The sequence below is a fragment of the Micromys minutus genome (assembly GCF_963924665.1).
Source record: "Micromys minutus genome assembly, chromosome: 21".
Lineage (NCBI taxonomy): Eukaryota > Metazoa > Chordata > Mammalia > Rodentia > Muridae > Micromys > Micromys minutus.
The window spans coordinates 21,502,161-21,517,833 of NC_137956.1; the positions used below are offsets into that span (position 1 = coordinate 21,502,161).

At 41.5% G+C, this 15,673-nt stretch overlaps 1 protein-coding gene and 1 long non-coding RNA gene across 2 annotated transcripts; one reads left to right on the top strand and one right to left on the bottom strand.

Moving 5' to 3' along the window:
• Positions 1–1,436: 1,436 nt before the first annotated feature.
• LOC308434208 (tripartite motif-containing protein 43C-like) lies at positions 1,437–6,037 on the top strand (the record flags this gene model as incomplete). The annotated part of the gene is given in 7 exon segments (XM_080934353.1): positions 1,437–1,844; positions 2,703–2,798; positions 3,360–3,593; positions 4,470–4,492; positions 5,158–5,255; positions 5,546–5,843; positions 5,845–6,037. Coding segments are annotated over 7 exon segments (1,350 nt in total).
• Positions 6,038–8,744: 2,707 nt separating this feature from the next.
• Positions 8,745–10,290, bottom strand: LOC308434321. The gene is made up of 5 exons (XR_013975475.1): positions 10,237–10,290; positions 9,833–9,888; positions 9,671–9,742; positions 9,314–9,374; positions 8,745–9,125 (listed from the first exon to the last, which is right to left on the bottom strand). It is a non-coding gene; the product is annotated as an uncharacterized lncRNA (long non-coding RNA).
• Positions 10,291–15,673: the final 5,383 nt, after the last annotated feature.

The window sequence follows — 15,673 nt, forward strand, 5'->3', positions numbered from 1 at the left end:
CCCCAGCTAAAGCCATTGACTTCATTTGGATCAAACTTCAGAAGCTTAATCATTTCAACAAAATTTGCCTTAATCAAACAAAGATTATTTCTTTGTGTAAAAGTTAAAAGAGATGAGAAACAGGCACCTGTTGGTTAGGTGGCCAATCTCACATAGACATGAGAGCTTCATTTATGCCTTAAGATTTCCTCCCAAAAACTCAAGGCAGGAGTTGTGTTTTGGGGAAGCAAACACATGTCTGCAAAGAGTTCCCCTAGCATTCAGCTTGAAGGGGTAGAATTGATATAGAAATGACCTGACATATCTGTGGAGAGCTATTGGATTAGATTCACTTCAGTTGGGAAGATCCACACTAAGTGTTGGTGAGATCACTCCAACAGTCCCTGGGTTGAGGGCTCCAATGGAACTAAAGGAGAAGAGGAGCTCAGCAGCAAGCTTTCCTGCTTTCTGCCTCGTGATTTTGAAAGTCATGAGACTAGCTGCTTTGAGCTCCCACCACCATTTCTCCCCCACCCTATAATATCCTTGAAATAGGAGACAGCATAGATTCTGATCCTTTTAGGTATTTTGTAGCAGAAAGAGGAGAAGTGAATAATATTGCCTATGAGGTTTGAAGAGGTGGGACAGTGAAATCTGAATAATAAGTGTATTATTCAGGGTTCTCTAGAGTCCCAGAACTTATGGGTAGTCTCTATATAGTAAGGGAATTTGTTGGTGACTTGCAGTCTGTAGTCCAACTTCCCAACAATGGTCAGCAGCAGCTGTGAATGGAAGTCTAAGGATCTAGCAGGTGCTCATTCCCACAAAGCAAGCAGGCGAAGAGAAGTCTTCTTGCAATGTCCTTACGTAGGTCTCCAGAAGAAGGTGTGTCCCAGATTAATGGTGTGTACCACCATGCCTGGATGTGGGACAATAAGAAACTAAAAGTCAGATACCAGACAAAAGTATTTAGTAGAGAAGGTGTGAAGTAGGGTGTATTTTCTTGGATAGACAACAAATTTAGGAGCTGTTTTACTGACAGTGAAAGTCTGCAGTGAAAGGCCAGCCTGTGGAGTAGGAGGACTTGGATCACTCTGTGTGTGTGTGTGTGTGTGTGTGTGTGTGTGTTTCTCCACACAACATTGGAGAAGACTGTCTAGGGCCTTAAAAAAACAAAACAAACAAAAACAAAAACAAACAAACAAACAAACAAAAAAACCCCCCAGCAATTTGGGCTGAATTCTCCAGAAGGATGCAGATGGTAGGATCTAGAGCTGCATCCCATCAGTCAATATGTCTGTCAGCTCTTCTTGGTCGTATTAAAAAAAAAAAAGAATAAAGAAAAGCCTGTATTGCCATAATCAGAATTTAATCATGAGTTGAATCAAACTTTGTCCAGTCTCTTGCTCCTCTCTGGTCTAATAATAATAATTGTGCTTTTTTCCTCCCTCAGAAAAATGGAGTCAGACATTTTACAAGCCTCCCAGGAAATACTCACCTGCTTCATCTGCGAGGGCATCTTTACGGACCCAGTCCTTACAAGGTGTGGCCACACCTTCTGCAGGGCTTGTCTTTTCCTTATTTCAGAAGACATCCAAATCCCTGTCCACTGCCCCAGGTGTAGGCAACCATCCCAATGGAAGTGCAGGACTGACATTACTGTAAAGAAGCGGGTACTCATTGTCAGAAAAGAAAGGCTCATGAAGTATTTGAGTTCTGAGGAGCACAAGTGTGTGACCAACAAGGAGGGAAAGACGATCTTCTGTGATGAGAACAGGGCTCTCCTCTGTCAATTGTGCTCTGACACCCGGGAACACAGAGGTCACAGACACTGCCCCATTGAAGCAGCTACTGAGGAGAAAATGGTAAGTGATGTTTCTGGAAAAAACGAGAGAGAGAGAGAGAGAGAGAGAGAGAGAGAGAGAGAGAGAGAGAAAGGGAGAGAGGGAGAGAGGGAGAGAGGGAGAGAGAGAGACAGAGAGACAGAGAGAGAGACACAGAGAGAGACAGAGACAGAGAGAGACAGAGACTGAGAGAGAGACAGAGAGACAGAGACAGACAGAGACAGAGACAGAGAGAGACAGAGAGAGATAGAGACAGACAGAGAGAGACAGACAGAGACAGAGAGAGATACAGAGAGAGACAGACAGAGAGAGACAGAGAGAGAGAGAGAGAGAGAGAGAGAGAGAGAGAGAGAGGGAGCTTAGCAGACCACAAGAAGATGCTTGTCCTGATTCTGATGAAGCCATTGTGTTCTGAATATCTTGGCGCATTTTAAACAGCAAATGAAGAATGACTACAAAATATAAACATCCCTGGAGAGATGCATTTGTGTAAATATTTCTAGTTTCATAATTCACTATGTTCATGTCACTGGAAAATATAGTCATAACTTTACATCTTTAAAAGGTGCTCATGACATGAGACTAAAATACCAGAAGTACATTGGAGTTAGCTGGGGAGAAGCACCTGGGAATCCAATCAGATGTTAACTATCCAGAGTTCAGTCAGCTACCGTCCGTCCCTTTACTTGAACACAGGGTGGTTTTGTTTCTAATTCTATGGTCTGAAATCTAAAGTTCCAGAGTTAACTAAACGGAAAAAAGAAACAACATTGTGATCCTTCTATGATCTCTACAGTGACTGTTTTCAGTGCTAGTGTCTGTCCATCTGATAACTCATTATTTATCTACGAATAATGCTTACTTACTTATTTTTAACAGGAGGAACTGCTAAAGCAAATGGCATCTTTATGGCAGAAGATCCAAGAACATCAGAAGATTCTAGAAGCACAGAGGAGAATGGCCTCTCAGTGGACGGTGGGTATGAGACTGACATGTAAAATCAACCAGGGGCAGTCATTTTGCAAACTTGATCATTCACAATTTGAGGATCATGCATGGGATGTGATACTAGGAAATCCTTTTCTGTTAACCTTCAATTCTAAGGGCAAAATACAGTTTGAACACAGGGCAAATGGCCTGGCTGTGTGGCAGAAAAGCTTGATATTAATGGATGATTTTCTGAATGTTCAGCACAGTACATCAGACTCATGACTCCACTCAGAATTTCGGTTCCTATGTGCAGAGTTGCATTTTTGAGTGAACATATTATCCATCAAAACCATTTTTCCAGATATACCAGGATCTTATTTAATAAATAAAAATGGTAAAAGAAAAGGATGGGTTTGTTTGCTTCAGCTAGTAATAAAGAAGAACTGTATAAATTCACAGAATTTACATTTTCTGAAAAGTGGGGATTTTTAATTAGTAAAAATCAGTGTGTGCTGCACCCTGATAGGTGAATTTAAACATGGAAGGATTCAGTGGAGAGGACCAAGTACTCTTCAAATGTGATCTAGTATGTCCAATTTCCTTCAGAACTATGTGGCCCTACGGGAGGAAATGATCAGGAGCGAGTATAGGAAACTATATCCACCCCTTGAGGACGAGGAAGTGCGGTATATAGAGTGTATGAAGAATCAAGGCAATGCTACTTTAGAGGAGCTCAGGAAAAGCAAAGACATGATGGTGCAGAAGAAGAGTCAACTAATAGAAGTGTATCAGGAGCTGAAGACAATGTCCCAGAAGCCATATGAAGTGGTGCTGCAGCAGGTGAGCCTAGAGGAGCGCTCGAAATGGCTTTATTATCTGAGGCCCACACTGGGACTGTTCCACCTGAGATCTCCATTCCCATCACTTAGAATCAGGATTTCCCTTTTAAGAAAAATCTGGAGGAAATTAAAAAAATAATGTCCGTAATAGCCTATGAAGAACAAGCTGTTGACATTGTGCCAGTAGATCCCCATTGAATATCTCCTCATTTTTTTGTGTTGTATCTTGCTTCTTTGAAACCCCAAATTAAGTGATCCCTGTTACCAAGCACTCCGTTTCTACCTCTACTTGGATGTTATGCACATTTCTAAAGTAGTCCACTGTTTGTCCACTGTGTTTTTGTGAGCGTTCTGTGAGGCTGGGGATTTGATATACATGTTCTTCTTTTGTGGTACACAATGGCCTTGGACTCACAGGATTCCTAAGACCTGAACCCCAAATTCTAGAGTTACAGATATGAGGCACCATGTAGGGGTTAGGCCTCGGGTTTGAAGTATCCTTAATGAAAGTATTCCTGTTTTGTGTACAAGATCAAAGAAAGTCCTCTTTGCAGATAGCTGGGTGTTACAAAGCAATGTACAACCCATACCCACATGCTTCTCAAACATTATTCTCACAGCCTGATTTCATTAAGAATTCCATTGTGCTAATCTACTTTGTTGGCATTACCCTGGGACATGAAAATAAATTTGCAGGGTGAATCCATGTGGTGATGCCTGACAATACTGTGAAAAAAAAATCTATCTATCTATCATCTATCTATCTATCTATCTATCTATCTATCTATCTATCTATCTATCTATCTACCTATCTATCTATATGGTACACACACACACATATATACCACATTGTAAGCTTTTCTTGTTTTGTTTGTAGGATTTAGATGACATGTTCAGAAGGTGAGTTTAGTCCTTGTTAATCCTCAGGATACCCTGAACTACAGTACAAAACTGAACAAGCCCTCTTAGCAAAGCACAGCTATACTTTATATAGAAAATATTCAACTGTTTCTGGATGATGTGTTTGGAATTGTTTTCATGAATGTGACTCCTGTTCGCCTTTACCAGACGGTGTCTCTTTTTTCTCTCCATGAATTAAGGAGTGCATGAAGGGCTTGAGCTAAAATGTGTCGTTTTCAAATCCTAATCGTTGAGGCCCATGGGCTGTATCTTCCTGGTTGTAGAAGAAAGGGGCAGGAGGCATGGAGAAAGGGGCTGATAACAGGAAGGAAATCAGAAAGAACATCCGGGGGAAACTACCCCGTCTCCCGATCATAGGGTCTCTATAATATCAGCAAGTGCTTTGTGTGAAAATTTTCAGATGGGTGTTTACTTTTATTAATTCGTTAGGAATATTTATGTGACTGCACATGTGTGCAGGGCAGAGGTCAACTCTCAGAAATCAGACCTCTTCTTATACCATGGGTTCCTGGGATTGAACTGAAGTTGTCAGGTTATGTGGCAAGGGTTTTAACCCTTGAGCCTTTTACTAAGCTTGGAGCGAAGACTTCTCATCACTGGGGTGATACCTTTAGAACAGGCCGGCCAATGTTTTCTCTTTGCAGGAGTGAGTTAGTGCAGCTGCGCATGCCACAGGGTATACAACCAAAACTCAGTGCCCATCCCAATGCTGGGCTGACTGCAAGGTTCAACTTCTTCAAAGGTGAGTATTGGCACTGATGTAATGACCAGAAGTGCCCCTCAGCAGTGAGATAACCTTTGCACAATGACTGTTTTAATTCCATAGAAAGATATGTCTAGTTAAGCCACACTGTAGTCATATTTAGGCACATGGTCATTTAACAAAGATTAATGAATACCAACTTACTGATGTACATGATTCAGGCTGAAAATAGTATCATTTGTTCATCAAGACACACAGGATGATTAATTCAGGATTGACTTTGATGTATCTGGGCTGTATCTACTCTAAAATGTTGGCTCTTCCCACAGTGAAAATTTTCTTTCAAAATTTAATCATACTCAACTACAAGATGAGCCTATTTATTGACATTGGAAGGTTCAGCTTTAGACCTCACCATCAAAATACATCTCTGGATTCAGTGGGATCCTATTGCACTTCCTGGGGAACAAAGAGCTTCACTACCGGGAAACATTACTGGGAGCTGGATTTGAAGCACTTTGAGCACTGGGCTGTAGGGGTCTGTAACAATGCCTGGCTAAGGAAGAGAAACAAACAGATTGGATCCAAAGGTGCTTTTCTTCTTGTGTGTTTGAAGGAGGGTAACCATTAGTCTCCTCACCACGTGCCCAATATTTCACCACTACATAGAAAAGCCAGCGGGCGGGGTTGGCATGCTCCTTGATTGTGGGGGTGGATGTATAAGTTTCCTGGATGTAGCCAAGAGTTCCCTCATATACAGCTACCATCCTGGAACTTTCTGTTGCAGGGTCAGGCCTTTCTTCTCCACTGTCTACACATGATCATAGGAAGCTGTAATCTAGTCCCTTACTATTTCTATGGAAATATGTCCTCTCTTTATTGTGATTAAATGATATTAAGTGTAAAAGATGATCAACTGCTTGCTTATCTGTGGTCCACAAGCTCCTCCCAGAATACTTTCACAGTGGTTATTGCTTTTTGTTTGTTTTACAAATTTGTAAGGATTACTAATTAGAATCTTGGATCTACTCTAGACCTAGAACCCCTAACTGTTCTCAGGACACAGTGGGATTCCAGCACCATTAAAATATGTATCTGTGATTCTAACTTAGTGGTGCCAAGCAGAGGCAGAGATGCACTGTAGGCAGATTTGGTCAACAAAAGCTTGAATCCTTATTCAATCTAAACAAATATAATTATTTACCATCTGGGGTAAAACAACAACAGGACTTCATCATTTAGGGAGAAGGGAATCCCTCCCACCCCCACTGCATCCTCTTCTTTCACTTCATTTTTAAGCTGTTTTATGTTGGGGACACACTTGAAAATAATGTTAATTGTCCCCTAGTGGAATACCCTTCTAGCCAGAGAGCACAGTCTTCTGACATTCAGAAGCTTCTTTCCTCTCCTGTAAACCTCCTTGCTCATATGCACATGAAAACACTGAGAGTAGACTGGAATGCCTATCCAAGGTGACTTCCAAGGTGAGCCCTCTCCTCAGATTAGCACCCAACCTTATGCTGTATTTAAGTTTTTCATGCTACTAATAGGATGATCCACAAATTTATCAGAAATAGATTTGAAACCTAACTATGCTTTATTCATGCAGAGTTCCTTAAGCTTGTCTGTTCCCTATACTTGAACTGGTTTGGACTCAATCTGTTTAATTAGTATAAAGGATTCTCTTGCTGACATGGTGACACCAGTTTGGCCTGTGTGAGGTCCAGTTCTGCATACAGTGAGATTCTTCCAAAATAATTAACCAATTTCTCTAAGGTTGCTTTTGGTCTTTCTTGACATCCTGTACCTGTATTGACAGAAAGACTTTTTTTAAATCTCTGGGCTCCTTGACAGACTAGTATTCTGTAATATATATATAGAACATGCACACTAATTCAGAAGGCAAGGAAATAAGAAGAAACTGCAGAAAGAGGTCAGAGGGCTTAAAAAACAAACCATTTCACAACACTGCCTTGCTTTTAATTGCCGACTTGAATAAAAAGTCAACAAGCCTTAACTTTCTTCTTACACCATTTCTGTGTGGCCCTGTTCTGAAACTTGCTCTGTAGACAGGCCTTGGAACTCCGATTCACCTGCCTCTGCTGAGGTTAAAGGTGTGCACCACACCAATTTTGTTATAATTCACAGCATCTGACCCTGTTCTGAGTCTGAGATTTACTAATGAACTTTTGACTGGGCTCAAGTGATCCTCCTGCCTCAGACTGCTGAGCTGTATCCCCGTTTTTCACTTTACACGGAAAGTCTGTGACTCTTGAATAGCTAATGAAGCAAGGATGAAATACAACCGAAAATTAGTATCTTTTCAAATAAATAAAAAGGAGACACAACAAACAACCCATGATACAGTGTATCTATCGTACATGTTCAATCAACATGCACAGCTAATGTGCACGGAACCAAGAAGCTGATTGTCAGTGTAAAGATAGACTACCGGACTACAAGTGCTTCAACTGTACTCAAACATGGTACAAAGAACCCATGAAGAGCCGCAGTCACAGCCAACTCATTTTTTCAAGGTAGCAAGGTCTCCTGTGAAGAAATTACATCCATCTCATTAGTGATACCATTAACATGGGCTGGAGAGATGACTCAGAAGTTAGGAGCACAGACTGTTCTTCCAAAGGTCCTGAGTTCAATTCCTAGCAACCACATGGTGGCTCACAATCATCTGTAATGGGGTCAGATGCCTCTTCTGGTGTGTCTGAGAACAGGTACAGTGTACTCACACAAATCAGTAAATCTTAAAAAAAAATAACAGGCCCCCAAATCAGATTCTTCCTAGTAATTAAAACTGTAGAATGACTAAGCATTAAGGTCTTGAATTAATGATAAGTTAGGTAGAGGGCTGATATTTTCAATCTTAGCATATAGAAAGGGGAAATCTGAGTTTAAGGCCACCCTGGTCTACAGAGTTCACATCCAGGGATAAACAGAAGACTCCTGTCTTGAAAATCAAACAGAATTAGTCTGGGCAAGGGCACTCTGGACTAGTGTTAAGATTCCAAAACAAAGCAACAGTATACCAGAATAACTCACCCACAACTAGGAACAATGACACTACTTGGTAATGGCTGGGGACAAACCAAAGGCAGGCAACTTTGTAGCAGACTATTCTAAGGCTAGGCTTGATGGCTTTTTCTTAAGGCCAGCCATTTCTATAGCTGAATACCAGGACAATTTTGAGATACTATGTCAAAAAATTCAACCCTATGTACCAGTAAAACTTAGAATGTAAAGTCCACTTAGTCTTGGGGAAGAGAGGCAGGTGGATTCAAGACAAACCAGACACAGAGAAACCCTGTCTCAAATTTAAGAAATGGATGGGGAGGGCTAGACAAATGTGATCAAGGCAGACCCCATGTATGCTTCACAGGGAAACCTGACAATGTGCACAATCACACTATTTCTGAGACTGGCATTAGTGCACCCAGCTCACAAACTGACAACTCAATTTCTGTCTAGGTGTAATGAAACAAACACCCTGGTTAATCTTCTGACACAAAAGAATTGAAGAAACATTCACAACTCAATGTTTATTGCAGCACCTCCCAAGTAACCACTGTTGGATGAATAAGAGTTCATAACCAATTTTACAATCATAAACATGTTGAACTGATGTTCTACAGATAATGATTGCATTCACTCTGCTCAGTTTCGTCATCAGCTCACCCATAAGCCTCACAGACTAGAACACCGACATACATGGATTGGCAAAACCATTAACATATAGCCTTCAAAAATGCTGTCCTGCTCACTGGACAGTGTTAGAGGGACAGCCAGGGCCACGTAGATCCCATCTCAAACATCCCAGTACCAGCACTGGGCATCTTCTTGTCTCTGTCTTTTCTTGATGCTTACATCTAGTTCTCAAGTCTTGTGTCACTGGCCCTACAAAAGAAACACAGGTATTACTTTACCGCCAACATTTAAACAGAACACAACAGTCCTTTGTAATGGTCTGTCTCAGAAGCCGGATCCGTAATTTTGGTTTTTCAACAGAAATTCAGATTCGGGATAGGATCATCACAGATCAGACCAACGACATTATGTCTAGCAGAAAACGAAACACCACTCACATGCATTCCTGCTCGAGGAGCTTCGCAGGTGACGGGCATCTCAATGGGCTGGCATTCACTGCTGGCAGAAAGTACGACACACTGTTAATATGCACTGCATAAAGACTAAGCCAGACTTCAGGTAAACAGTGCTCTCATCTCAGAAGCTCTATCTGTCTTCAGGTCATCTCTGGACACAGTTCACCTCTGTTCAGACCAGTTATGTCTCACAACTGTCTAATCACACTATGAACTCACTACAGCCACTCCAAATTAAGAAAGATTTTAGAGTACATTAACATACATAAAGGGGATTCTTATTTCACAATGGTGAAAATGTATGCTGACAAAAAATGTACATCTAGGTTTCATACACACCTTTTAAAGAATCAAGCTTTAAACAAGCTACTTTCTGTTACGAATTTTCTGATGCTTTGGACTCCCCTTCATCTAATGAAAAGAAACAAATTTTAAGCATTACACACCACTTTCTATTGTTTTAATACTTCAATTATAAAGACTAAGCTACTTCGCCCTTACCTTGGTATCTTTTTGCAACTGCTTTGACGAAGAGAAGAATGATGTGCCCATTGTCCCTGTGAAAGGATTCAAATGTATATAATCGATTGTCCCTTGGGTGTCACTGGTACCTTCCAAACAGCACAAGAGGCCTAGCATATTTTTCTGCAAATCCTGCTGTGTAAGAACCCACCCAAGCTGGGACTAAGGAACCAGAACGCATAAGGCCTTCAGCCAGGCCGCCCAGTCCCAATCTCCCTGGGGCCTACGCTCCGACCTCGAAATTTCTTCAGCTGCTGCGCATTTCCCCTAGGAAATTTACATCGATACCCTAAGTTCAAGTTTCAGAGGCTGTTCCAAAGAACTGGAGCCTCCAAACTCACTTTGTGTCCCCACATTTCGCTCCGTAGAACAAAGTAACTCACCTACAGAAAGAGAGAACCTTCCCCTCTCCGCGCAGCTATCTTTATAGGTTCGGTGCCGCAAGATCGAGGATGCCCCTCCCTTTTACACTGATTGGACACGAAATCACGTGGGGGCGTGGCCTTTCCTGAAACAACGCGTGGTTGCAAGACATGGGTCTTTTCTTCCGGGCCATTCAGGGGCGTGGTGCGCGCCGCCTGCCAGCCGCGTTCTGAGCCTTTTCTGCGCGCGCTCCTTCTGGCTCGCCGCCACCCGTCGCTTCCGAATTTGGCGGGTCACTCTGCCCGACGTGGCGTGCCAGTGGCGCCTTAATTCAAACGAACTGCCTCAGTTGGAGGCGAGGTCACCCCCTGCTTCTAGTCTAGTCCGCAGTCTGCGGCTGGGAGTGGCCTTGACTTCGCCCTAACTCTAAACCGGATGGCAGCGGTCGGGTGGTGAAAACCAAAAATCCCTACCTTTATCCTTCCTGTGGGGATACCGCGGGTCTGCAGAGGGCCGCGCTGTACAGTGCACGCTATCCAACGCTTCTTAGGCGTCCAGCCAAATCCAACCTCCACCCCACCCCCATCCCCACTACTAGACATTAGGGACAATCACACTGTCACTATCCTGAGAAGTTAAGCATTACGTTTCACAGAAGAGGCAGCAGGTCAAAAGCCACCAGTTGGCCTAAGGTCACACAGCTATTCTTAGCTATTTTTTTTAGACTGTAAAACAATTTTAACTTTATTAAACATGGTGTTTACATGGGAAGGTTTGAATATTACTAAAGACAAAGAGATACACCATAAAAAGTCAAGAGAATGACTCAGGAGTTAAATACATACGTATATTAACTTCTGCATACTTACTGATAATATACCTTACAAAACAACGTACTCCAGATAACGTAAGACTAGAGCAGAGGTGTAGTACTGAGGAAAGAATCATTATCTGTACATAAATAGAACACCAAGTACCATGTCATTTAACAGCTACATAAACCAATTACATGAACATTAGCTATCTGGAAATGCTACACACCTGCTCTCACACCCCATGCTTGCCCCAAGACCTGCATGGGAACTTTTGGTTTTTCTCTTTTCAATTTGTGGTAAGTTTTAGCAGTTGGATTTTGTTTTCTGTGAGGCAGATAAAAGTTGCTGTAGAGACGTTTTATAAAGCCACTGAGTTAATTCTACTCCATCCTCAGTTCAATGGTTGGCTGCAAGCATTCGCTTTTGTTTTTGTCAGGCTCTGGCAAGATCCTATCAATGTGCCAATTTACTTTAGAAAATAGAAGTGCTTTACTTTTTAACACAGAAACCCACCTTTTTCTAAGCATTTTCATCTATTAAATGAGATCTTGAGCTACCTGAAAAAGTATTGACTGAAACACATGCAGAGTTTCATTTTTGAAACAACATATAATTAAAACTCCTGGTGGAATCATGGCCTAATGCACTGTGCTGAACTGTCAGCAAATCGCTCCTTAGTCTCACTTTTCTCCTACAGCCCTGCTTTTATCAGAGACTTGTACACTCAGCATCTAAAGGTACAGAAAAGGGTGTTCTAAAGTCCTATCTCATGCATTATTCTCCAGTTGTGAACAATCAAGTGTGCAAGAAATCTGCCTCTGATGTTTAACACCAGTCTCATACCATTGTACACTGATCTGTCATTTCTCTGCCTCTAGTCTTAACATTCTTGACTCTTCCCCCAAAGATGCCATTTGCTTTAGAAGTCTCTTGTAAAAAAAAAAAATACCACATATAGACAAATGAGTATGGCTGGACAGACTCTTGGGCAATGACATTACTTTAGGGAGAGAAGAATTGATTTTTTTTTTCAAAATGACGGATTTTAGATTTCAGACCATGAAAATCCAAATCTAAAATAATGCGTTGCTCATGGAAAGTGATTACTAAACCTGACTGTTGGATATTTAACATCTTATTAGATTCCCAGGTGCTTCTCCCCAGCTAACTCCAATGTACTTCTGGTATCTTAGTCTCATGTCACGAACAGATCTAAAGATGTGAATTTCCAACTATATTTTCCAGTGACATGAACATAGTGAATCATGAAACTAGAAATATTTACACGTATGCATCTCAAGGGATGTTTGTTTTATAGTCATCCTTTCTTCACTGTTAAAAAGTGCCAAGTTTCAGAACACAATGGCTTCATCAGAATCGGGACTAGCATCTTCCTGAGGACTGCTTTCTCTCCCCCTCTCTCCCTTCCTTCCTCCCCGTCTCTCAAGCTCTCCTACTTTTTCCAGAAACACTTACCATTTGCCCCTCAGTAGCTGCTTCAATGGGGTAATGACTGTGACCTCTATGCTCCCGGATTTAGATCCACAGTTGAGGTAGATCCTATTGTTATAGAAAATTGGCTTTGTCTCCTTGTGGGTCACACTTGTGCTTCTCAGAAATCAGTTACTTCCTGAGGATGTTTCTCATTCAGGCAATTGAGACCATCTTTGTGAGTGTTAGCTGAGTTGTCCTCCTGCTCGTAAGGTTGTCTGTATGAGTAGCACTGGACAGGGAGTCTTTTCAGGAAAGAGATCCAAGCTCTACAGTCTGTAGAACCACATCTTAAGGTAAGTGGCTCTATAAGGTAACCCAGGTAGTTGCAGCAGATGACTGGGTCCTGGCTGGATGGTGACATGCATGAATCCAATTTTCCGAGGGAAGAAAAGCAGAATTATTGGACCACATAGCAAGAAACTGCACAAAATTTCATTGAAGTTGTGATTAAATTCTGGCTATGGCAATATAGGCTTCATATTTTGTATAAAGGAACTGAAGCATAGGGTTGTGGGTGCTGACCTTTTCATGTTATACTTTCCCGACACTAATGCAGAGAGATCTGATGAGCTCCTGTGTCCTACCCTCTGCGTTTGTCCTGGAGATTTCTGTCAAATTGGTACCTTAGTTCAAGGTCAGACATTTTTTTTTTCTGTTTTAATTTTATATTATATGGATGTTTATATATATAGTGTTTAGACTAAGTTGTTTTTACTAGTTACAAAGCACAAAGACCATATGAGTATGTTGAGGTGGATTCCAAGGCATGTGTGAAATGATAAGCACATTAAAACTACATGTAACTTCATTAAATTATGGGGGAGTGCACAGAATTTGTCAGATTTGAGATGGTTTTCTATGTAGATTGTACCCTGCTTCATCTTCTTGCCTGAATAGATGAGAACAATGATGTGGGCTTCTCAGTCAGCCTAGGTGTTGAGTGTTACTGTGATTTCCTGAGGCTCTGCAGGGGCCCTGGTTAGGAAGGAAAGAAACACAGGTAGTAAAGCAATATAGAAGAGGTATAAAAAGTACAGGAAGAATAGACAGAATAGATGGAAAAATCAGAGCATGAGACAGGGACTAGGGGAGCACCCTCTATATCGCAATGGGACCTCCACTCTCCTGGCAACTCTCCCCCACCTCCTTCAGACTCCTAATCATACAGGTAGCTTCCCTCCCCCACCCATTTTCTCTGATCTCTGAACCCTGTGGGCAAATCTGAGCTGACCAAGCAGCTGCAATCTTTCTGCTGCCACCTCTCTGTCCAACTTCATCTGACCTGAGGCTCCTGAACCATACAAAACTGTAGGTCTGCAACTTTACAGCCTAAGGATACCCATCAGAGGCCTGCCAAACGGGATTGAGGTTCACCCCACCTCCAAATAGTGCTACTACAAAAACATGCAGGAATCATAACTATCCAGATAGCTAAAGGCACTCAAAATATAATAAGAGCCAGGACAATAGGACACCTCCACAGCACAGCTATCTCAACTACCGAAAGCCCTGGATATCCTAACAACCGAAACAGAAGAAAAATTACCTTAAATCAAATCTTAAAGATAGAGGCCTTTAAAAAGAAATCACTTAGATACAGGTGAAGGAAAGGAAATAGATCTGAAAGTAGAAATTGAAACAAGAACACACAAATGGGAAATAGAGATGAAAAACCTGGGGAAGAAAACAGAATACAGGAGATGGGAGAGGGACTTTGAGGCATTGAAGATACAATAGAAGAAATCAATCTGTCAGAAGAAAAACATCTGTCAAAGAAAATGTTAAAGCTAAAAAAATTCCTGACAAAACACCCAGAAAATCTGAGGTAGCATAAGATCTAACCCAAGAATCATAGAAATAGAAGGTGAAGAGTCCAGCTCTGAGGACCAGAAAATATTCAACAAGAAAATCACAGAAAACATTCTCAACCTAAAGAGATGCCTATAAACATACTAGAAGCTTATATAGAACACCAATTAGTCTGGACCAGAAAAGAAAATTCTCCAGCCACATAACCAAAACATAATATTTATAGAAGAATATTAAAAGTGGTAAGGGAAAAAGGCCAGGTAACAAAGGCAGACCTATCAGAATTACATCTGACTTCTCAAAAAGACCCCAAAAGCTAGAAACCTGGGCAGAAATCCTGCAATATTTTTAAAACCACAGGTGACAATCTAGACTACTATATCCAGCAAAACTCTCTACATGAAGAGAACAAAATATTTCAAGATAAATCTAAATTTGGGCAATATTTATCCATAAATCTAGCCATACAGAAGTTACTAGAGAACATACAAGAAGGAAAATTCCAACCTATGAAGGATAAATACATCTAAGAACACAATATAATTCCATACCAGCAAAAACAAGTAAATTGCGCACAATAACACAATCAACATAAAAAAAAAATCACTGGTCACTAATATCTTACTATCAATGGACTCAATTCCCCAATAAAGCCTTAGTTAACAGAATGGACATGGAAACAGGATTCATCATTGCGCTGCATATAACACCAACCTTATCAGGTGCGACTGTAACCCCAATGACACAGCAATCTTATCTAACCAAGGAAACTGCTTGAGGAACTACCTCAGGCCCCTCACACACTGGTAATGTAACAGCCTTAGGCAACCAGTCCATTGTCAACGGCGGACTATCCAACAGCTGCAGAGGACAACCCCAGGCAGGCCAGGACTCAGCCTCTTTTCAGCCTCCACACAAGAGATACAGCTCCTCCGATCAGACTACCTTAACTATTAAAGACGATCTTTCTCCCCACCTCCTGCTCTCAACTCTGAAGTTCCAACAGCTTCTGGCATTCTGAGACCTCTGAATCAATAGGAAGCAAAATTCAGAGCCATAGTTTTAAGATTTCTCTCCAGACCCCAGACAGATTGTTTACTAGACCTCGACACACATCTTGTCCAGTACATTACTTACCAACTGCTATATCTGCACCAATGTGACACTAATTGAGGCTACTTAGTGCTTCCAGCCTCCCCTGCTTTCTTCTTACAACTGCACCCTATGTCTGAGAAGTGCTCAGTCATACTAGCAGGTGATACCAGCAGGTGAAAATAATTGTAAATCTCCAACTACCTCTGCTGCATCCTAGGAGTGGTTTTTAAAAAAGGAATCTACT